We start from the raw sequence: 24,660 nt of genomic DNA on the forward strand, positions 1-24,660 counted from the left end.
CCTGGGTTGTGTCTCAGGAAGTGGCCGATACCTGATGCTTCAGAGGAAAAACAAACCCAGAATGTAGCTGGCCAATCTGAGTAATGCTGTACCATAGGGGCTGGGGGGAAGAGTGGTTGCTTCCTAATCACACTACAGCTGGCCAGCTCACGCTCTGAAGAGCATCTTACTTACAGAGCTTCACGTATCATTGATGGTAACAACATTACCCAGCACTTACAAGTTTTGGATTGTGCTGTCTGGGTACAATCTTCTATTAGCAGAGCCTTCCTAAGTGGGCTCCACAGGAGTTTTAGGGGGAACCAGACTGAATAACCTCACACCCACCACTGTCCTGATACAAAAGCACAAGAATCCCCTACTTCCCCCCACATTTAAATCTCCAGGGCTACAGCCCAGTCCAAATTCCAGATGCAAATTGAACTTGAGTATAACTTTCAAAGGTTCAGGCTCCTCTGGTGCTCGAAGGAATAGAGTGTTACCTTGCAGTTATCAGCTGCTGGTAGTCATTTCAAAGCCATTTGTTTTCAGAAAGCTGTACCATAGCAAATTGCAGCAAGGAATTTATTTCTGGCCTGGAGTGCCTCTAAATCCCCCAGATAATTCTCATGTGCAAGCTCTTTTGAAATGGTAGATATAAATATATTTATTTCAAAATTCCATATAGCGATATTTCTAGGACTGCACATTTAGGGTGGCAAAGAACTTGTTTGTAGACGGGGTGTGTGTGTGTGTGTGTGTGTGTGTATGAAAGGATGTTGTCCTCGCCACCCCACAAACCCACTCTACTTAATTTACTCATCACTCTGAATTCCTGAAATCCGTAAATGCTGATCAAAGTTAAAACACATCATAGACAGAAGCAGCAAACACTATCCTCCAGAAACACATCAACGCTGGAATACGCAAAGGTACGCAGGGTACCATGAGGATAAAGATAACAGAAAGCCACTGCTTATCAGCTGGGACAGCAAAGTCTTTCCATGAGGAGGTGTCACACTCCCACCCAACCCAACAATCTCAGGACTTGCTTCCGGCTGGACAGACGCTGTCAAGTGTCGCTCTGACCCCACATCTGCACAGGGCTGGTGCTGCCCAATCCATGCCTGCATATGAGAAATACCAGATGGGTCCCAAGAGCCTTGTTACCACTCTTGATTGTCCTTGCTGCTCAGCTGTAAGACCTCTAAAGAATGATTTCCAGCTGAGACCAGCCCAATGCAGCTCCTTTCAGCTCATGGGGTGGGGGGAAAGGGGCCTTCATTGTGGCTAATCTGAACCAAATCTCCCCTGGAGGAGTGCAGCTGCTGCACCAGCCTTGAAGAGTATGTTAGGTCATTGCTTTCCCCTCTCCCCATCTGTCAAGGGCTCTAAGTGCTACCCAGGAGAAATCTTTGTACTCGGGGGAGTGCAGTGATTGCTACTGGGCCTGCTCCCTGTATGGGTGCCCAAGGGGGGAGGGAGACTCCTTCTTTTTTGTACCTGTGCAGGGTTGGGCACAGTATGTTGCTAAAATAAAGGGTGCTTAAGAGCAAATCTCACTAGCGCAACCCCTCAAAATCAATAAAATTACTTGTAAAGACAATACATAGTACATCTACAGCCACATCTGCCTTCCTATGTATTGCCAGTGCCCCATCCAGCATGCAAAGCACGCTCTGCTTCCCCATCACCTGCTTCAGCCAACACACAACCCTAGCGAGCCCAGGGCTATATATAGTGTGGCCATCAATTGACTGATGTAACACCAGCCTAGCAGTTTACAACAACCACAGAGGCAGGGAGGAGTCCAGCCAAAAAGCAGAAGGCAGCCGTGTCTACCAGGAATAGCCTGCTTGTTGCATTGTGTTTCCCACCCTGCTGCCTCCCCGCCTCTTTCCTTGCGAAAGGAAAGGGAGAAACGACGTCTCAGTTGTGGAGATACCTGACCAAAAACATCTCTCGTCTGTTGGCGTGTCAGATCTGGTTGTTTGCTTACAGCCTTTGACCCTATCATGGCCTCCAGTCTAAATGCCATCTTCCTTCTTCTCTGGCTCCTTCAGCGTGGAGGTAAAAAGTCCTTTCTGTTCCTTTTGTTTATGCTTCCATTTGGTCACATCACGGCATTTTTTCAGCTGGTGTCTTTTGTTAATTTCCAGAGAGCCCCCTCTAGGAACTTGCACATTTCTGCTATTTCTGTCTTTTAAACATTCTGTCTTTTAAGAACTCATAACGAAAATCCGGAAGGGAGGGGGAATATGGAAGTAGTGCCGTGTAACCTACATTAAATGGTTCAGGTTCTCTGTGGCAAGTTCTTCTCAAGCTAATGGCTCCAGGGATTGACAGGAGGGTAGGTATTGGTATCGGTCCTGCATTGCGACAGTGGCACTTTGTAATGGCTTGTGTGAAAGCCAGGTTCATGTAAACCTTGGCATTGTTATACAGGGTGAACTGAAGATGAGGATGATGAATGATCATGCCCTAGACTCGAGAATGGGGAGAGACCACTCAGTGACAGAAAATTAGCTCCACTGGCAAATGGAAAGAAAAAGCAGTTGGCTGGAGCAGCTCTGATGATTTTTTGATAACTTTTAAAATGCTTTTGCCACTCCTCCGCTCCTATTGTTCTCTATTCATTATTATGTCAAATGCTTTGAGATGGGAATTGCAGGTGCTAACACAAACAGATCAAAGGTTGTCTAGTGTTTAGAACTTGACTTGTGATGTCAAAGGGATGGGGGCATATACCCTGTGAAATGGGCTTTCTATTGGCATTTTCACAATATATGGTGTTCCCCTTGAGCTTTTTTGTTCTTTATGCTAAACAAAAAAGGGAACAAACCTAGAGGCAGCATCTCCTCTTTGCTTCTGCAGCCTCTGTTGTAACTTCCTATATATCACCACATGGTAAATTGCAGACGCACATATCTTTCCAATTTCCTGACAACAATCACGGGAATGATTTCCCCTCTCTCTTAAAGAGATATTATCATGCATGGCTACTTCAGGTCTTCACAGTTCTGCCAATAGTTCCTGTATCTTATGTGCTGACTCGCCCTTTGCTTTGCTGTTTAGAGTTGCAAAAGTTTTGAGTGCTGAAGCTGCATCCTCTTAATATTTTTCACGGTCTCAATACTGGCATGCACAGTGTGTGCAATTTCCTTCCTCACTCTCACACCCCACGTACCCAAATACACAGTTACACTGACACACACCTTTGCACACTGACACAGAGGCATGGGATTTTAGAGGAGGTGTTATATAAAACATCAAACCAGAGTTAATTTCCACTTTTGTTAGCCATAACATATTCTCACACACTGAGTAATCAGCAACAGAGGGTCCTGTGGCACCTTAGAGACTAACAGAAGTATTGGGAGCATAAGCTTTCGTGGGTAAGAACCTCACTTCTTCAGATGCAAGTGAATCTGAAGAAGTGAGGTTCTTACCCACGAAAGTTTATACTCCCAATACTTCTGTTAGTCTCTAAGGTGCCACAGGACCCTCTGTTGCTTTTTACAGATTCAGACTAACACGGCTACCCCTCTGATACTGAGTAATCAGTCCACTTCCTCCCTTCTTCCGCCTTTCAGCATGCTAGAGTTTTAGAAAAGAACTCACAAAGAAAAAGGGGAAGCCTGGGATTGCAAGTATATCTAAAACCACACAATATTTATCTAATGGACTCTATAGACCACACAGGAATTGCCTTGCCAAAACATACCAGTGGTCCATGTAGTCCAGTATCATCCTGTCTCTGACAATAGCCACTCCTGGATGCGGCAAAGCTGGATGCAACCCCCATGATAATGCATCTAATTGTGTGTGTATGTGAGTGAGAGAGCGAGTGTGTGTAATGCTAATGATTATCTCCTATTGTCTAGGACGGCAGGTTGCAGGACAGAAGGTCTCAGTAAAACAAACCCCCCTGATCCAGGTCGCTTTTGCCAATGAAAATGTATCTATGAAGTGTCTGGTCAGCTACCCCTACATGAAGGAATACACCACCTTCACAATCTATTATTACTGGGTGAACTCAGAAGGCAAGAGAGTCACCATCAAAAATTTTTCCGTATCTGAAGCAATCCCCACTGGACAGATGAACCAGACAACAGAGAAGGATTACCCATATACAATTGGGCCATCAGAAAACCCCCCTGCTACTGGCACCTACTACTGCGAGGCCAGGTGGAAAAGCACAACAGAAAAAGGAAATGGGGTATTCATCCTTGTTAGAGGTAAGCTCCGACTGCGCCTCACCTAGCCAATGAGAGATCAGAAGAAGAGGTTTGAAAGGCAAAATCTGGCTGGAGTTTCCCCATAAAGGGGTGATTTTTTTTTTTGCCCTTTTTTTCTTTACATCAAAACAAGGTAGAAACTAGTAATACCTAGCACTTGGGTAGAACTTTTCATCTACAGATGTCAAAGTGTTTTACAAAGGACGTAAATAGCATTATCCCCATCTTACAGATGGGGAAATGGAGGCACAGAGAGGCGAAGGCCTGGTTTACACTACAAAGTGTTGCCAACATAGCTATATCGACTAGGAGTGCCACCTTACTCTAATCCGTACAAAATGCAACTGCAAATATCTTCTTTGCCTGCTGTTCTGATCACATGACCTCCTCTTTGGAGCTCTTCACTGGCTCCCTGTCTTACACCATATCAAACTCATTCTTTTAGCCCTCACTTTCAAGGCCCTTTCGTGGCTTTGCCACCCCCTGCTTATCCATGTCTGTCACATGTCCCTGTTTCCTGCGCTCCACTGTACCACCCGTGTCTTCCCCAGTCTACTTCTCCCACAGAGTCTTGTGTTGAACTGTGTGTGGGAGTGGGGGGTGTGCGTGGAGGGGGTGGGGACGGGTTCAGGACTGGAGCAGCAGAAGGTGAAGTGTCAGGCGTGAGGTACAGTGGCAAAGTTGGAGGCGCTGGGAAAGCTTGCAAGGGCCTACCTGTACCTGATTCTGTCCTTCACTATCAGTCTTCGTTTTGGGACCTTTCACTTTCACCCAGGATGTGATTTAAAAGAAAACATATATTAAAAGATATGTTCTTCAGAGCTGCTTGTGAGTTTTAGCCCTCTGACAGCTATTGAATGGAAAAATTGGGGGTAAAAATGAACAGTGGGTTCTCACCTCCACTCATGCCATGAATCGTTTGCCTTCTTCCTCACAGACACAGGGTACAGAGAGCCCTCCCCGGGCACATGGAAATTTCTCATCGCTCTTACCACTATCCTCACCATACTGAGCATCACTGGAACAGCTCTGCTGCTGTGGAAGAGAAAGGCAAGTCTTAAGAAAAGTAGTACAGGCGGAGCTGGTAGCGATGCCAGTAGCTAAGGTTTCTTGACACTTCCCATTATAAGACCCTATTTTCCGTAGTTAGTAACTTTATCAAACTTTAACTGTTTGTACTGAAATTTTCCATGCTGAGAGTCTACCTCAGACTGTTGGGTTTTTTTAAGTTTCAGCAAAAATGGTTCAGCCATATCAGAGAACAAGATGAAGGGTAAATACATTGTTTTGTTCATGTTAAAAGCTCCTTGTGTCAACCAGACTGTGTGTGCACTATCCCCAAAGAGCAACTGAGCGTGCTGCAGCCCAGGGCTGCCAGACTGAGCAGGACTTCCCCTGCAATCGCTTCTCACAGCAGCTGGGGGTGGCTGTGTCACCAGGCGCAGGAACTCAGAGCCCAAAAACTCTCTCTCCTATGGTCCCAATGCTCCCTCACTGCTGGCACCCAGGCAGTGTGGTGGAGAAGCATCCAGTCTGGAATGCAGAAGGGCAGGAGCTAGACCCTGGGGAAGGTGTGCAGTAGAGGAAACAGAATGGACAAGGAGCCTTGGGTGGATATTGGGATTGGCTGGATAAGAAACTGGGGAAAAGGGGTGAGGGACACTGTGGGGCAGGGGGTGGGATACAGGAACTAGTTGGGCAAGGAGACTGGGGCAAAGAGAATGAGGGGAGACTGAGATGAGAAGCCCAGGGAAGGAGACTGGGACTGGCAGCTAAGGTCAGGAAAGAGTGGATCTCCAAGGAGAAGACTGGGACTAGGATGACGAGCTGGGAACAGGAGGAAAATGGGAGGTGGATCAAGGGGAGAGGAAGAATCAGGGCTGGGACAGGAACAGACTAGTGGGGTCAGGGCAGAAGGGGTCAGGTCTAGGGGAAGCAGGGGCATAAGAGTCTGTGCTCATTGGAGCATACTACTCTCAAGAACCTAGAATGGAACCTAGGATTCCTGAATCTCAACATTCCTCTGCTGCCAGCAAATATCTGTGTAACCCACGGCAAAGTGTGTGTCTCATCCACCTCTGGTGGCTGGTCTACATAGGGGATGGCAATCTACTACTGCATTCAGTGACACCGCTAACTCAAGTGGCAAAGATCTGTGCTGTGGACTTACTGCTTCCAGTTTTTCTGATAAACCGTGTGGGTATCAATATGATTCCACATGATGACATTTCTGATTTTCCATTTCACTATTTTTAAAAACCTGGGATGTTACATACAAAAACCTACAGTAAAAACATTATTCATGTTGCAAAGTCAAGCAATTAAAACTTAGGAAATGCCAGAATTAAGTTTGCCTATGCATCCTTGAGTTGAGCCACTTATGTGTATGCCTTATGATAGCGTCTTTAGTTACATGATTACATGCTATTTTTTCCATTGGACCTCTGCCTCATCTCAGCACAGGATGGACAGTACTTACTTAATGAGCAACTATTCAATATTTTGGTTTCTCTGCATTGTTCAAGGTGTGGCCCTAGGCCTTATTTACTGCCGCCACTCAAACATTGCTCTGCAGATGAATTATTAATTTCCTTATGGACTTTTCTGTGGCATTTATAACTATAGTGTCATGACCCAAGTCCTGAACCCAGGTCTACAGGGAGGTCATCACTCTCCAACCCTCCATTTATTAGCTTGCTGGGATTAGCTAGACCTGGCTTTCCTTGAAGCCCAGCTCATCTAGGAGGCTCCACTCTGAGTCCCAATTGGTAGAATGCTGGGCCTCCTGATTGGCCTACTCTCCCTACTTAAGCCAGAAGGAGGAACAGGAACTTGCTGGTACAACTGGTCTCCACCCTGCTTTGGGTGCCTCTCCCTGTACTACCTGCTCTTGTCTCCTGGTCCTGACCTCCTGGTTTCCTGACACAGCATGATTCCTGACACAGACACCAATTCTGTGAGTGCTCCATCTTACAGGGTTTAGGGGAAGGGGCGGAGTGGGGGCAGGTCTGAGGCGGAGCAGGGACGGGAAGAGGCGGGTTTGGGTGAAGGGGTGGAGATGGGGCAGGACCTGGGGTGGAGTGGGGGTTGAGTGCCCCTGGGGAAACTTGGAAGCCGATACCTGTGATTCCTGGTATATAACCCTTGGCTCTTGACCTTCTGGACCCTGGCTCTAAACCCTGGTTGGTGCGGGACCCTGCCCCACATTAACTACTAGGCACGCCCTTCTCTGATATTCATCCAAGAGTTCTGAAGGAACTTAAGAAATTGCTGAACTACTAATGTGATATGTAACCTATCACTTAAATCAGCTTCTGTACCAATAGCTAATGTGGAGGATAGCTAATGTGATGCCAATTTTTAAATAGAATCTCCAGAGGTGATCCTGGCATTTGCAGGACGGTAAGTCTAACTTCAGTACAAGGCAAACTGGTTGAAACAATAGTAAAGAACAGAATTGTCAGACACATAGATGAACATGATTTGTTGGGGAAGAGTCAACATGGCTTTTGCAAAGGGAAATCATGCCTCACCAATCTATTATAATCTTTGAGGGGGTCGACAAAGATGATCCAGGGGTTGTAGTGTACTTGGACTTTCAGAAAGACTTTGACAATTTCCCTCACCAAAGGCTCTTAAATAAGCAGTCATGGGATAAGAGGGAAGGCTCTCTGCTGGATCAGTAACTGGTTAAAAGATAGGAAACAAAAGGTAGGAATAAATGGTCGGTTTTCAGAATGGAGAGAGGTAAATAGCAGTGTCCCCCAGAGATCTGTACTGGGACCAGTGCTGTTCAATGTATTTATAAATGATCTGGAAAAAGGGTAAATGGTGAGGTGGCAAAATTTGCAGATGATACAAAATTACTCAAGATGGTTAAATCCAAAGCAGACTGTGAAGAGTTACAAAGGGATCTCACTAAACTGGGCGACTGGGCAACAAACTGAAAGCTGCAATTCAATGTTCATAATGCAAAGTAATGCATATTGGAAAGCATAATCCAAATTATACATACAAAATGATGGAGTCTAAATTAGCTGTTACTACTCAAGAAAGAGATAGACTCATAGACTTTAAGGTCAGAAGGGACCATTATGATCATCTGGTCTGACCCCCTGCATGATGCAGGCCACAGAGCCGTCCCTACCCTTTCCCTTGACTCTGCTGTTGAAGTCCCCAAATCCTGTGGCTTAGAGACTTCAATTGGCAGAGAATCCTCCTGCTAGCGATCCCTGCCCATGCTGCGGAGGAAGGCGAAAAACCTCCAGGGCCTCTGACAATCTACCCTGGAGGAAAATTCCTTCCCGACCCCAAATATGGCGATCAGTAAAACCCCGAGCATGTAGGCAAGAGTCTCCAGCCTGACCCTTGTTAGCCATTATACTATTTACCTGCCATGGCACAGTATTCCTGTGACTAAAATCATGTTTTTCCATTAAACCATTCTCTCCATAAACTTATCTAGCTTAATCTTAAAACCAGACAGGTCCTTCGCCCCCACCGTTTCCCTCGGAAGGCCGTTCCAATATTTCACCCCTCTGATCTTGTAGTCATTGTGGATAGTTCTCTGAAAACACCCACTCAATGTGCAGCCGGAGTCAAAAAAGCAAACAGAATGTTGGGAACCATTAGAAATGGGGTAGATAATAAGACAGAAAATATCATAATGCCCTTATATAAATCCATGGTACACTGACACCCTAAATACTGCATATAGTTCTGGTCGCCCTATCTTAAAAAAGATGTATTAGAAATGGAAAAGGTACAGAGAAGGTCAACTAAAATTATTAGGGGTATGGAACAGCTTCTATACGAGACGAGATTTAAAAGACTGGGACTTTTCAGCTTGGAAAAGAGATGACTGAAGGGGGAATAAGATAGAGATCTATAAAATCATGAATGGTGTGGATAAAGTGTTATTTACTCCTTCACATAACATGAGAATCAGGGATCAACCAATGAAGTTAATAGATGGCAGGTTTAAAACAAACCAAAGGAAGAACTTTTTCACACAATGCAGTCAACCTGTAGAACTTGTTGCCAGGGGATGTTATGAAGGCCAAAACTATAACTGGGTTCAAAAAATAATTAGATAAGTTCATGGAGGATAGAACCATCAATGGCTATTAGCCAAGATGGTCAGGGATGCAACCCCTTCTCTGGGTGTCTAGTCTCTGACCACCGGAAGCTGGGAATGGGCGACAGGGGATGGATCACTTGATCATTGGCCTGTTTTGTTCATTCCCTCTGAAGCACCTGGCATTGGCCACTTTCGGAAGACAGGAGACTGGGCTAGATGGACCATTGGTCTGACGCAGTATGGCTTTTCTTATGTTCTTATTCGTAAGCTCTTATGAACATGGCATCAAATAAATTAGAGGAGGAATGAAGAACTGGCCAAGACAACAGCTCTTGAATCCTGGAGCACCACACTTTTCATAATGCAGTCAGAGACAGATTATTTTTCTGATTTAAAAAAATTACAATTATTAGACATTAATAGGAGAGAGAAATCAGGGGTGAGAACCTCTCTCCTCCTTTAACCCAGTAAGGGAACTGGAGTGAATAAAGGAACGCTAACATTCCTGGTTCCAGTCAGGGCAGGATTTCCCCAGGGCAGGAACTGCAGAAGACAGCTACACATGTCTTCCTAGCACACTCACAACTCCTGGTGTGGGGGTCATGTTGGTGTGGGGTTGGTAGAGGGAGGGGCAGGACTGTAGCATGCAGTTTTGCATAGCATTCAGGAGGTGACGGGCAGCTTTCCAGGAGGCCCCCAGCCTCTCCAGTCCTCAGAGCATCCCAGGATTGGGAAGCCTGAGAGTTCTGTGCTGTGCCTTTTAAAGTTTGTCTACACATGAAAATTAAACCGGAATAAGGTAAAGTGTGACTCCAAAATGGATTAAGCTAATTTGGAGTTAGGCACTCCTTCTGGATTAAGAGCATTCACACATGGTGTTAATCAGGAATAGCTATTCTGGAATAACTCCCCTGTAGGCAAGCATCCAAAAAGGAGTGCAGGAGGGAGCTCAGGGATCAGCGTTTAGGAAAATTGTCAGGCTTTTCATTTTCCATTGTAGGCAAGTATGTTTGACCCTCTTTATCTTGTGGGGCTGCTCCTCTGCCTCAGGACTCTGCAGTACTACCTACCTCAAACATCATGAGATGCCTCCTTCCCCCTCAAAAAATCATGGGTTTGAGATGGGAAAAAAATTGATTAATTTTTTGTATTTGTCTTCTGATTATTCCAGTGTTGCTAATTCACAGATTTTATTGTGAATCTTCCAATATGCGGTGCTTTGCTTAAAATCCCAGCTCCTGGAGTTATGTGATTACAAGAGAATCTCAGCTTTCACTTTTTTTTTTAAAAAAAGGTAAATTTCCAGGCCTTAAAGGTTGTGGTGTTTGAAAATGTGGAAACCAAAAGAACCAACATTTTTATTATTTTAATCTCATGATTTTTAAACCAATCTCATCTGTCTGAGCACTTCGGGTTGGCAATGCTGCCTGGTCACAGTCCATATATGAGATCATTTCAAGTTGAAAATTCAATCTAAAATTCATCACACACACACACACACACACACACACACACTACGGTTGCCAATTTTGTTTGGAGATATTCCTGGAAGTTCCATCGCATGACATAATATTTAATTAAATATTAATCTTTAATTCCTGGAGACTCCAGGCCAATCCTGAAAAGTTGGCCACCCACCCCCTTCCCTTCCAAGAAGGAGACTTCGCTTTCTCTCCTCTCTAACTCGGGGTGGGAGAGACGTCATTCGTTCCTACTTCTGTTCTCAGAACTCATCACTTACCTTTCTCTGGTCACACTTTCCTAATCCCAGTATTGCCTGCCCCAAAACAGTCAAAAATAATGAATCAATCCCCTCGCCCCAAGTGAGATTGGCTTAGACAATGAGATTTCTAAAAATAATAAAGGTGGGACTCTTTTTATTTGTCTTCTATGTTTTGTGCTGTTTGTATTCACACTTCTGAGTTTTCTCTACACTTGTGAGGGCTAGACACTTCCTTTTTTTTTAATGAAAGCTGAGACTGTGGTGTATTCACATGACCTCAGTAGCTGGGGCTTTTGGAAAAACTCCAAACAGCATGAGACTTGCAATAAAATGGCAACACTGCATCCATCCCCCAGTGACCCCCCCCCCATCTTTCCTCCCTTGCCATTTTATCTCAGGTTCCTTCCTGCCCTCTCCTTCTTCTAGGGTGACCAGATGTCCCGATTTTATAGGGACAGTCCCAATTTTTAGGTCTTTTTCTTATATAGGCTCCTATTACCCCCCACCCCCATCCCAATTTTTCACACTTGCTGTCTGGTCACCCTAGCTTCTTCCACAGTCTCCTTTACTTTCCCCTCAGTCCCTCTGCTGCTACCACTCTCCCTTCTTAGCTCTCTAGATTGTCCTGTCCTCCTATATTCACTTACTCCACCCCCACCCCACCTGCCAGTGTCCTTCCCTGTGCCCCGTAATCACCTCCTCTTTGCATGGCCCCTCCCTGCCTCCTGACAGCACACACCTTTGCTAAAATGTAGCCTGACTTTAAGTCTCATTGGAGACACTAGGAGGTGGTGGCCCTCTTTTCTAGGGTCAACCTGACTGCCACCTGCACAGGCTGTAGGGAAATGGTAGCCATCTTAATTAAGAGCAGCCTGGCATCAGGCCCACTAATGGGGTATGGGAAATGGTGCCCATTTTGGGAAAGGGCAAAACTTTGTGAGGTTGCTCCTGTTCATCCCTACATCACAAGAGGCTTCAAGTCAAAATACCCAACATGAGTCTCACAACAAAAATGTGATTGCTGGCAACTCTCTAAAGTCACAATCTCCCCCGAGTATCCTGTGGGTCCTGAAGCAGGGGAGCAGCCTGTGTGAGACTACAGCCTTACCCCCTGTGCCTCATCAGGGTGTTCACCTAGCTCAGGCCTCTATGATGTCTCTTTTCAGAGTAGCAGCCGTGTTAGTCTGTATCCTCAAAAAGAACAGGAGTGGCACCTTAGAGAATAACAAATTTATTTGAGCATAAGCTTTCGAGGGCTACAGCCCACTTCATCGGATGCATAAAATGGAACACACAGCAAGAAGATATTTATACATAAAGAGAGCATGAAAAGGTGGGAGTAGCCATACCAACTGTAAGAGGCCAGTCAATTGAGATGAGCTATCAGCAGCAGAAGAAAAAAAACCTTTGATGTGATAATCGAGAGGACCCATAGAAGGTGTGAGGAGAACTTAACATGGGGAAATAGATTCAATTAGTGTCATGACCCAACCATTCCCAGTTTCAAACCTAAGTTAATTGTATCTAATTTACATATTAATTCAAGTTCAGCAGTCTCTCTTTGGAGTCTGTTTCTGAAGTTTTTTTGTTGCAAAATTGCCACCTTCAAGTCTGTCACTGAGTGGTTAGAGAGGTTGAAGTGTTCTCCCACTGGTTTTTGAATGTTATAATTCCTGATGTCAGATTTGTGTCCATTTATTCTTTTGTATAGAGACTGTCCGGTTTGGCCAATGTACATGGCAGAGGGGCATTGCTGGCACATGATGGCATATATCACGTTGGTAGATGTGCAGGTGAACGAGCCCCTGATGGCGTGGCTGATGTGATTAGGTCCTATGATGGTGTCACTTGAATAGATATGTGGACAGAGTTGGCATCGAGCTTTGTTGCAAGGATAGGTTCCTGGGTTAGTTTTTATGTTGTATGGTGTGTGGTTGCTGGTGAGTATTTGTTTCAGGTTGGGAGGCTGTCTGTAAGCGAGGACTGGTCTGTCTCCCAAGATCTGTGAGAGTGAGGGATGGTCCTTCAGGATAGGCTGTAGATCTTTGATGATGCGTTGGAGAGGTTTTAGTTGGGGGCTGAAGGTGACGGCTAGTGGCGTTCTGTTATTTTCTTTGTTGGGCCTGTCCTGTAGTAGGGTGACATCTGGGTACTCTTCTGGCTCTGTCAATCTGTTTTTTCACTTCAGCAGGTGGGTATTGTAGTTTTAAGAATGCTTGATAGAGATCTTGTAGGTGTTTGTCTCTGTCTGAGGGACTGGAGCAAATGCGGTTGTATCTTAGAGCTTGGCCGTAGACAATGGATTGTGGGGTGTGTCCTGGATGGAAGCTGGAGGCATGTAGGTAAGTATAGCCATCAGTAGGTTTCCGGTATAGGGGTGGTGTTTATGTGACCATCACTTATTAGCACAGTAGTGTCTAGGAAATGATGTCTCTGTCTCTCTTGCCTACCATGTGCTGTGATGCTGCCAATTTGTTCCAGGCCCCTGTGAAATCACTGCCTTTCACCCTGTGTCCTGTGGGTCTGCGGCTCTGATTCCAATCTGATTAATCACTCTCTCTCCCATGCACCTGCCAAACTACAGGCCTTTGGCCTGAACTTCAGGCCCTTGGGAGATTGTTCAGGCACTCAGGACTTTTGGTACAGCCATAGCTATCAATCTTGTGAATGCCGGATAGTAGTGGGCATGGAAACTTATCATCCTTATAGTGTGTATGGAGAAGGAGCTAACCTGCTTTTTAAAAACTAAATCCCAAAACGTATCAAAGCAGTGCTGATGCTGGGTTTTTCAATCACAATTTGTTCTGTGTTTTGTGCCTTATGAGAACTAAATGAGGGGTTTTGTGTATATTTGTAGATATTTGATTGGCCACTTGCAAATTATTGTAGAATTTCAAATAAATAGCAGGTAGGCTTCTTTCTCCTTTTGCTTTGGCTCATCTTTGACTAAAATGCCACGATTTGACAGGTGATTCCAGACCTCCCATTCAGATCTATATTGACTCCCCGCTTTAGTTTGTCTAGTTACGGGCCTGCTGACCCCTCCCTATCCCTGGGGCCTCACCTCATAAGCTATGTTTATACTGCAACTAAACGCCATCGGCTGGCCCGTGTCAGCTGTCTCGGGCTCGCAGGGCTCGGGCTACGGAGCTGTTTAATTGTGGTGCAGACGTTTGGGCTCGGACTGGAGCCCAGAGGGTCTCAGAGCCTAGGCTCCAGCTTGAACCCAAATGTCTTCACCACAGTTAAATAGCCCGGTAGCCTGAGCCCTGCGAGCCCTGCGAGCCCGAGTCAGCTGACACAGGCCAGCTGAGGGTGTTTAATTGCATTGTGGACACATACCCATAGAGGTAGTGACTGTGAATTGATTTGAGATGCAGACAGTGCCCCTCCTCCTTAGCAGGAAAAATGCTGTGTCCACATCACAACCAAAATAGTTAACCAAATGGAGAGAAAATAAGCACAGGTTGCATTAGCACCAAAGCTGAGGACAAGCCCCTTCCCCTTACTCCAGAGAGTTTAGCCAGATATCTTCCAGGGGCTGGGGGTGGAGGGGACTGGCTGATATCTCCAGATTTTGAGTTGACCCACAGATTTTTTTTTTTTAAACACCAGAAGGGACCGTCTAGGCTGACCTGCTGTATAATGCTGGCCATAGAATTTCTTAACGCCAGTTATCTAGGCTTGAAGATTTAAATGTTTATCCCTAATTACTAATGGATTGGAAAGTAGTTCATCATCCTCATGTGATTTGAGACAGATGTCATCCTGCTTCTTTCCCAATACAGGACAGAAATACTCTTCAAATACTTCTGCCTTTTCTGCATTGTTATTAACAATTTTCTTCAGCCAGGAGAGTGCTTGTGGTGGCAGTAGTTTCCCTGCCCCGTGTTGGTAGAATGACACTCTCCTTCACAAAAGGAAAACCCCTCCACAAAGTCATGAATGAATATTGCCTTGTATTATGCTGCACCTTACATTTCTGTCCTTTGTATACACAGCCTGGGAGGGGGTGATGAGCTTGTCAGATCTCACAAGCTCAGCGGGGTTAGATTTGGTCTGTAGTTGAATGGGAGAGCTCTACGGAAAACTCATTTGTTGAAGGAAATGGTGTTGGTGATTCCAGAAGAGGTCATCTTCATTCAAGTCAGTACTGGACCAATGCCTGAGTGTATTACTGACCAATAAAAGGTCTCTTGGTACTCTTCTGAAGGGTTGTGATGTTAGCACTAGTTTCCTGACCAAGTCCCATTTTGAGTAATTGCATTCTGCCCTGCTAACATTCCCCCTACAGTTGCAGCTGGGTAGGGCTGCCTTTATTTCTTGTTCTACAGCATTGCTATGTGCTGTTAAACAGGTGCAAGCTCCACCCCAGAGATGTCTGTATTGTAGAAGTCATTTTTGTGTAAACACAGAGTCTGGTTCACACAGTTTTACACCAACTTTAACCCAGCTGTTTTCACTGGTTTACACGGGTGCGAGAGGAGGGTTGAGCCCACTGTTTTCAAAGCGGTCTTTTGGGATGAAAGTGCTATAGAAATGTGATTCACTAGTTATCACTGATCATGTGTGAAGTACAAGATTCATGCAAACATTTATTTCACATTTTGGAATGTCGTGTGTTTACAACAGACCTGTCATTTAGTGTCTTGTCCTAAGTTGGTGGTGTGTCCTGGGAGATGCCCAGATGTCCTCCAGAGGTGCCCAGACCTAAGCACAGGAGCCCAAGCCCCTTCAGGAAGTTCAGAACCATCTGGCTCCATCTACACTGTGAGTACCACCAGAACTACCCTCATCCCCAATGTGGCCTACTGCTAGACCTCCATGTGTACACCAGCATGGCACCATGTAAAAACAGGGTGATCTGGGGGTGTGGAGGAGAGAGACTGCTGTCCATTCACCTCAGTATAAGGAAGGATTTGATTCTAAAGATTGGGTTGGCGAGGAGGCGAAGCATCTGCTTATGCTGTCTTCTCTCTCTAACTTTTGCCTTCTATTCAGAATAAAATTGACACCCTTTTACCACTCCTGACACTGGCCCAGGGCAGCTGTTTCCATTCACCTAGCCTGGTGGTGGCAATGCTTCTGTTTACCCAAGGAGGGGAAGGAATTGCTTAAGATGGGCAGCAGGGCAAATGTGGAAGGGAGTAAAAGAGTGAAAGTGAGCAGAGAAGAATATTGGCTGAATATCAGGAGCGCATGAGATCTATAATGGAGTGCAAAAGTCTCACAAGGGGAGAGATGGAAGCTCAGTTGCATGAATCATTTGTGACTGGACAAAAATCTGGAGAATGTACTGTAGGGAATGCTAATGCACTGCCAAGAAGGGTGGGATGCTGATGTGGACAAGAGGATGGACTAGGTCTTTTCTAGCTCAAACTTCACGGGTTCTTATGAGGCCAGTAGGGTTTGGTTTGTTTTTTTAATTTTTGGAACTGAGGTTTTTTAAAAAAGCAGATGGAAATACCAGAGTAATAATTTGGGGGAGGGGAATTAATTTCATAAATCTTTTACTTTCAGAAATCAATTTCTTTTTAATTCAACTTTTTAGTAAACATGGAGAGTTTTTCTGTAAAAGTGGATGATTTCTGCAAGGAGGTTAAAAAAAAATTCCAGTCCAGTTCTTGCTCAGTCAGCGTTGTCATGCATCCTCAGCATCATCTTAATTACACATTCCGTCATGTTGTCTCGTTCAGGGTGTCTACCTGAAGTTTAAAATAACAGTGTTTTAAACCCTGGGCCAGCTTTGTGAAAGTGCCCCTGGCAAGGGCTGGTGGACTTGATGATGCAACCTCCCCACTGCTCCTTCTCCATAAGAGACTAGGAACCGGACGGGGTGGTCCCCAAAATATAGGTGGGATTATTTTAGAATGGGGCACGGCTAATTTCCCTGGGAGATGCACTCATTTAGTGTCTCTTGGGAAGCGTTAGCTGCTGAGGTTCCTAGGGAACCCTGGCAAGAACATAAAGGTGCCATTCGCTGGGATGAAAGCCTCCTCCAGCCTAGCTACCCAAGGGTGCAGATTGCACTCCTGTTTCCCGGTGCCTGTGGGTATGAATCTAGCTGATCTAACAGGACAGGGTAAAAAGGAATGTTGTGGGGCCTGAAGCTCTTCCTTTGGTCCCATCTACACTATGAGACGCTAGTGTGGTGCTGGAGCTGGTTACCATACAGTTGCACACACAGCCTGATTTCTCTGTTGCTGAGGTGGATTAGGGGTTTGTGGGGCCCTGGGCCAGAGCAAGTGGGGGCCCCTCTCCACCTTTTCCGCCTGCAGTCTCCCCATTGTCCTCCCCCCTGACAGGGCGCTGGGTCAGGGCATGGGCGCTTCCCCTGCCCGCCAGGTGCTCCTGCTGGGGAAATGGGGTTGGGGCACAGGGGCTTGCTCTGCCCCACCAGCCCGCGACCCCTGCCAGGGAGCGGGGGCTTCCCCTGCTCCCCCGCAGGAGTGCTGGGCGGGCAGAGTGGGTCTGGGCATTGGGGCGCCCATATTTCCAGGTGCCCCCCAATTGGCTAGGGCCCCTGGGCATGGGCCCCGTTGGCCCAATGACTAATCCACCATTGCTTTGTTGCTGGGAGAAAAATGCACAGGGCAAGAGACTGTCTGTGACCAGCAGCAGGAAAGGAACGGAGAGCAAGGAAGATGAGAGGAGAGCTGTGGGTGCGTGCACATGCATGTTGGGGGCTGTGTTCCGAATGAGTGGCCAGATGAAATAACTGTTAATGTTCGCCTCTTTTAAGGGGCGAGTGGGGGTAGGAACCACATGATGCTCTACTCATTTTGGCTGCCCAGTCTGTCTCAAGGCCCCTAGGCAACCCCTCCCAACACATTCTGCTCTTCTTTAAATCATGATAACTTTGAGCCTGAACATTTATAATTCCCAGGGAAATGAATGGGGTGATAGATGCTCAGCTCTTCCCAGGATCAAACCCAGTCACTTGCTTTTTCTCTTTGCTGTATTAAGAGACATGACAGTCTTATTCACTTTGCAATCCCTCCCTAAGAGCACCTTCCCCTCCTGCCTGGCTAAGCTCCTCCCATCCTCTTGTTGCCAGAGAAACAGCAACCTTGGCAACCTGCTGTCATCCTTGAAATACACATGGAAAAGTCCTCCTGATTGTTTTATTAGATCCTCCGGGCAGATCTGGAGCATCATTCAATCTGACATGCATCTTTAGTGACACGATTATCTGAGGGACAAGGAGATGCTCACACGTGTAGGATGTGTGTGTATGTTTCTGCATGTACCTGTGTGTGAGCATTCAGGGCAGAGGTTATTTCCCGGAGGCCCCCCCTAGCCCTCCCCCCATTCAGGGCTTCAGCTTCAGCTGCGGGGCAGGGAATCTCGGGGCTTTAGCCTCATGGGGAGGGGGGGTGCCCTAGGGTTCAGGGCTTCTGCCCTGCGGGGCACCCAGGGCTCAGGGCTTCTGCCCTGCGGGGCATCTATATTGGGGCTTGGGCTCCAGGCTTCAGCCACAGAGCCAGCTCGCAGCCCCCTAGAGATTTGAAAATATTTACCAGAGCTCCACTCTGGACAGCTCTGGCTGAATTTAAGCCCTGATTCAGGGGGGAGTGTGTGGGTGTATGAATGTAAGTGTGATTTAGAATGTGTGTGTGAGCTAGACTCTGTGTGTGTGAGAGAGAGAGAGAGAGAGAGAGTTCCTATATTATTTCTGCATTCTAAGGAGGAAAAATAGTTCCCGGTTTAAAAAACAAATGCAAATTGTCCCCATTATAAGTGAGTATGAAGTTCCCACCTTTTGCTGTGCTGTTGGGCATCAGGACATCAGCTCAGCCACTCTTTCCATTCCCAAATGCCCAGCGTGATTGTGATTGGAACCTGGGAGTGATGTGCACACTAGTGCCAAATTATACCATTCAGAGCTCATCTTGCTTGCAGGTTCACCTCCTGTCCCACCGAGCAATGAATGTCCCCCACAGAGGAGGGTCTTATTCTGCACTGTGTGAAGAATTTGGAGTAGATGGGGGCAGGTGGGAGGGGCCCTGCTTTCTTAGATTTATATCCTAGGGAGAAAAAAAATCTCGTCATGTCTCCATGATTCAAAATCATGACAAGGACAGGGCTTCCCTGTGCAGTTAGGGCAGGAAGCAGTTTCCAGGACTTTTGCAGACTTTGGGGACGCAGGCTTTAGGCTCATCAGAACTCAAATTTAGGATGGATGACAATCCCTGACCACAGCAGGCAACTGCATTTTTTCACCTCTATGCACTGCATGTTTGTGATGTGACACAAGCCCTCTTTCCTCTACCCGCTCTAGTGCCTAGAATCCCACCAAGCTGAGGTCTATTCTGTCCTTGAGGATAACACGAACAGCTTGTCGCTTGAGAAGAATCCCACTGCTACAGTAAGTCTCCTCTCAAGTAATCCTGACCCTGTCCTGCTGGGGGTTCCCTTTGAAATTGGGCCTGGCATAGAAACCACCACAGAGCTGCTGTGCCCGTACAAAGGCAGTAAATCTAACTGCTGCTTCCACTCCGCCCACCCCAAAAAGGAAAGGCTGAGTTCCTCCCGCCCCTACGCTGGGCTTATGCATGTTGAATCTTTCTTCTCTCTGGTTAAACAGTTGGTTTGTCAAACATTATTAGTTCGGGGAGGCCTGGTTGATATAGGTGCTGCGATGTGAAATTTACTCTGAGGCATGGTGGGAGATTTGAGATAATTTCTGGCAGTGGAAACCTCCATGTGTGCAGACCAGACCAGGCCTTCATGGAATATGGGCTGGTCCTGGCCTCCAATATGGCCCTTTTGGACTGCTCAGGCAGTGCAAAGATCAGGCAGCTGAAGAGTCGGCCAGCATGGAGAAGTCCTTGAATATGGGCATGGCTGGGACACTGCTGAACCCAGCCATCCCCAACTGGCATAACAGCCCCCTCAGGGCCATTACCACGGGCCAAAAGTTTAAAGCAGCTCTGAGACTGCTCTAACTTCTGCCAGGGTTGATGCAACCCCGACAGCCGTGGGGATCAGGGAAAGGGAATGTACAGCCACGTTAGCCTCCTCTGCATTCTGGTCCTACACTGAGTGCATGTCGGCCAGCCCTGGAAACTGGGCTCGGGGTGTTCTGAACCCTATTTATCATTTGTGTTTTCCCCTTACTGTCAAGATGAAAACCATATTGAGTGAAATGCTTCTTGAGCAACTGCTCAAGAGATCGACAAGAGTCAGCTGCTTAACAGAAGTGATGGGCTAATAAAAGTAGAGCAGAATTGTGCCCTATATGGTAGGGGACATTTTGGAGCACTCTCAAAATGAGCGTGCCTCTCTTAGGTGGACTCCTGCGCAGGTTTCCCTGTACTGTGTGGGTTTGTTTGGTTTTGTTTTGGGGTGGGGGTTTTTTTTACGAACACTTTGGATTCAATGACTTTTCCCAGTTGTTGCTGTTTATTATTGTGAGCGAGGTGGAACCCCTGCCTAGCAGTTAGAGTCTCTGGTGGCAGCCTTGCCTACTGGTTAGGGGTAGGGGAACCCAGGCCCTCCCACTTCACCAGGTTCTGACCTAGGACACTCTTGGGCACCACAGGGAAGGCAGTCACTTTGTGTGGTCCAGTTAACACCCTTCCTTGGGTCTCTTCCTACCACTCTGTCCCTCCTTGGGGTGTGTCATGGCTTGCAGTTATCTCTGTAACTTGTTCTGTGGGCCTTTGCAAGCTAAGGAGTCACAGCTTCATGTAACCACTCTCCTCCTGAGATACCTTCCTGGCACAGTCCCTCCATCACAGTGGCTGCAGCCCCACCTCTCTCTCCACCCACCAGCCTGTTGTGCTGAAGAGACTCTCTCTTAAGGCCCTCCTCCAACTGGAGCATGCCCAGCAGGCCTGCTGGGGCAGGGCTTCCTGGGCCCAGAGTTATTCCTGCACCCCTATCTCTCTCCAACGTGAGGTTTGTCCACCCCATCACAATTACCTTTTGCACTCAATTTGGAGAGTAAAACAAAGTTTGGTGAGTTTTGCCTCATTTCCAGCTGGTTTCACTTTCTGCTTCTTGTGCATATTATGTGTCCAGGATCCAATAAGTAAATAATGTCTCACATTACCTACAATAGTAGAACAACAAGGACAAGGACAGAAAGGAACAACAAAAATAAATCATGTTAGCACAGCGAAAGGGCTCTTGTTTACAAACTACCTCCAGCCTGATCCATTTCTAACTTCAGAATCCAGTTAACGCCAATTGTTTCCCACTGCCAAACTCTTTGGAACTCCGTGTTCAGAATCTGCTGGGCATTTCAGGTGCTGTAACCACACACACCTTCGCCACAGTTCTTAAACTTGGCACTGGTCTGTTTGGGTTGCAAAGATAGGAGGGAAAGTTTTTGGTTATAAAAAACAACCACCACCACCCCCGATTCCTTAGTTTTATTAAAATTATTATTGCAACAGAAGCATTTCTATTCATATTCTCTTGTCTTACTAAACCTTTTAGGCCTGAACCTTCTTGGCAAGTTGAAAAGTGTAGTGTGGACAGTGCCTAGCGGCTGAATCCACCGCTAGCATATGCGGATGCAACTCTGAGTGTGGTCCTCCAACTGCATATTGACTTTGGAACATGGCATAATAGGAGTTGCTATATTGGATCAGACCAATAATCCATCTAGTCCAGTATCTTGTCTCCAATGAGCAGCAGCAGCAGCTTCCGAGGAAGAAACCCTGCAGTAGGCAGTTATGGGAAAGTTTCCTCCTCTCCCCAAATAGTTAGAGGTTGGCATATGTCCCAAAGCTTGAGTGGTCATATCCTTTCCAAAACTCTTGTTTACTTTACAAATATATTTACTATTATAACATTGAATAGTCCAGTTATCCATAGAAATGTCTGGTACTTTTTGGAATCATGCCAAGCTCTTAGCCTCAGTGATATCTTGTGGCAATGAGCTCCACAGACCAATTGTGCACTGTGTGAAAAAGTATCTCCTTCTATCACTTTTACATTTTTACTACCTTTGAATTTCATTGGAGGCCCTTTGTTCTTGTGTTCTGAGACCAGAAACACAGGAGATTCCAACTTACCTTTTATCCCATTCATTCTTTGATAGACTTTAATCATGGCCATTCTTCTTTTGGCAATCTGAGCAATTCAGCCAGGGAGTTGAGACGCTGTGTACACATCATGTTGCTCTTCACTAAATATGGAACACTCAGCGTGTTATCAGAACCCTGGTACTGCCACATGCCAGCCCGTTAATTTGGAGGTTAGAGTGTTCGGAGAGTGGATGCTAGGGCAAAGTGACCTGTTACTGAGTGATGTGGGTATGTCTTTTGTAGCTTCAAGACATGAACATCTCGCAGCCAGACAAGACTGAAGATAGAAATGAAGACCGTGGGAAAACAGAGAAGAAGAAAAAGAAGAAGAAAGAAAAGGTAAGAGCTTTCTACAACCCTGCCGTCAAAAGCAGCCTCATACCTTGTGTTCAGCTGATCACATCATTCAGAAAGAAAAGAACTAAGCATTGTAGTGATGTTTTAAATCTCACCCTCACTTACCATGTGTCCTGTGTCCAGACTCAGCTCTGCGAGGGGACAAGGATGGAGGGGCGGTTCAATGTTAGGTGCAATGTTAGGAATGGAATGGGAAGGTTTGCATTAGGCAGCTCCCAGCTGCTTACATGCCAGCCTCTGTCTGCAATGAACACAGAGTGATTGAAAACAGGCAAGTCATGATAAACATGGTGGGCCAGATTAATCTGTGGTGTAATTCCATCAAAGTCAGTGAGGATAAATTTGGCCCAAAATGTCCATGGCCTTCCCTGTGCTAGAGAATTTTGATGTGCTGCCTGCCACTGCAGTCCGTAGCTCACCTGTAACACATCACATGCCCACACATAAAATTACAATCAATACTCCACAAGTATTTGCGCTACTATTAGGACAGGACTTGCTTTGAGCAAGGCTGGCGACTGTTGCTGCATTGACAGATTGCATTAGATTCACCCACCATGGCGCTAGCACTGGTGCTGTTTCCCCAATGCTAGTAATAGTGGGAGGGCTAGTAGAGAGTAGGTGCCAGTGATTTTTGCCACCCTTTCCGGTAATTCTGCTCACGGTAGTCCTAGGCAACATGATGATAAAATGCCAGTGATTGATTTAGACCAGCGCTCTAACTGTTGCTACCACCAGCACAGTGGCTGTGTTTGCAAGGAATGCCATATGGGGATGCAGGGCATGAATGCACCCATAACTGGAAGGCTGATGTGAGTGCACTGCACCACTGCAATCAATATCCACCAGTTCAGCTAGTAATGAATAGGTCAGTTCTCTGGTGTACATGTGCCCTTTGGAGAGTGCACAGTTGGCTTTTTTTGTAAAATGTTTCCCATTGATGCCCTGGAGGAATTGCTAGTGTAGACAGGGCTTCATGCAGCCACTGGCATTTCAACTACTCAGTTGTCTAACCTTGCTCACAGCAACAGCAGGAGTATGTGACCCAGTGCTTAAAATGTCCGTGTCTGTCGGTGCCTTGTCTCTGCAAGATACAGTGGTGTAGAAAAGATTCAGCTATTGAAGAAACAGAATTGGGAAGGTCAGGGAATTCCTCTTTCACAGAATCCAGACTGATTTATTTTTTACTTTTGGAATAACCAAGATCAATCCCCCTTCCCAAGTGGATTGGGTTTTTTTGGAACAGTGGAAAATAGGAAGCACCTTTGTGCCTGGAGCAGGGTTATTAATGTTCATCTCCGGGGGAGCAGCATTCCACTGGCTGAGTTAATTCCATTCTGTGGATCACTAGTGGCCATTGCTAGTGGAAAGAGTTGCAGAGGATACTTCTTAAGAATCAATCTGGCTGTTTGAATAATTTTTCTCCATTTCTTTTTTTCTTTTTACCATTTTGTAGAAATCTCAGCAAGAAACTCTGGAAGAACCCTTTGATACCCTGTATGAGAATATCTAAGGGGAAAGACTGATCGTGCTTAGACTATACATCTCTGAGTATGGGGGAACTGCCCCTCACATCTTTAGTATCCATCTGAATTCTCCAGAGACTCATGACACACTTATGGCAGAGCCCCACCCTAGTCTCTTTCTAATCTGTCCTTTATGGACCTCAGAATTCCTCTGTTCTGATCTCAGGGTGGCCCAGGCTGCATGGGTGCTCCTGCAGAGGATATTGCTTTCAATTATTTATAAGTCTGACTTTTAGCGATCGTTTTAGTCAGGAACTGTGCAAGTTTCCCTCACCCGGCTATGGCGATGCATTTGAGTCTTGATCTATAGCACTTGTTGTACAATACAGGGACCCCACTACTTTTTTTGACAGTGCACCTCAATCCTGATTTGCAGCCCATGCTATCCCACTCCTAGCTCTCTCCTGTCATGCCAATATGAACTTGATATATCGTCTAATGAGGACCTGATTGGGAGCCACGGACCCCTGTCGCCGCGTTCCCTTTCTCAACAACTTCAAGCTGAAACATGCTGATGCGTAAAGCAAACTGACCTGCTAGCCCTGTACTGTAACTGCAGATGTACAGTACAGCCCTGTGCTGCTCCAAAACAGTCTGTCGGATTCAGCTCTGCAGGGTGAATATTTTCCTTTGAATGCAACCAGCGGAATAGGGTGGGGAGAGGCAGCAAGAAAAGAGATGCAGAAAATGAAGCAGGCGTCTTCCCTGCCTGTGGACA

At 46.3% G+C, this 24,660-nt stretch overlaps 1 protein-coding gene across 1 annotated transcript; it reads left to right on the plus strand.

Moving 5' to 3' along the window:
- The first annotated feature begins 1,786 nt into the window (after positions 1 to 1,786).
- On the plus strand, positions 1,787 to 24,658 carry NFAM1 (NFAT activating protein with ITAM motif 1). Its single transcript, XM_034774950.1, has 7 exons — positions 1,787 to 2,049; positions 3,864 to 4,217; positions 5,155 to 5,267; positions 15,653 to 15,790; positions 19,302 to 19,388; positions 22,303 to 22,398; positions 23,873 to 24,658. Exons 1-7 carry the CDS (start codon positions 1,995 to 1,997, stop codon positions 23,927 to 23,929), a joined length of 900 nt encoding a protein of 299 aa, XP_034630841.1. The 5' UTR covers positions 1,787 to 1,994; the 3' UTR covers positions 23,930 to 24,658.
- Positions 24,659 to 24,660: the final 2 nt, after the last annotated feature.

Source organism: Trachemys scripta, chromosome 1 (assembly GCF_013100865.1).
Source record: "Trachemys scripta elegans isolate TJP31775 chromosome 1, CAS_Tse_1.0, whole genome shotgun sequence".
NCBI lineage: Eukaryota > Metazoa > Chordata > Testudines > Emydidae > Trachemys > Trachemys scripta.

What these genes read in the sequence shown, in the direction of transcription:
- NFAM1 (XM_034774950.1), top strand. Translation starts at nt 1,995, where the DNA reads ATGGCCTCCAGTCTAAATGCCATCTTCCTTCTTCTCTGGCTCCTTCAG. An exon ending in CTGGCTCCTTCAGCGTGGAG is followed by an intron (nt 2,050 to 3,863) that starts GTAAAAAGTCCT and finishes CCTATTGTCTAG; the next exon opens with GACGGCAGGTTGCAGGACAG. An exon ending in AGAAGAATCCCACTGCTACA is followed by an intron (nt 19,389 to 22,302) that starts GTAAGTCTCCTC and finishes TGTCTTTTGTAG; the next exon opens with CTTCAAGACATGAACATCTC.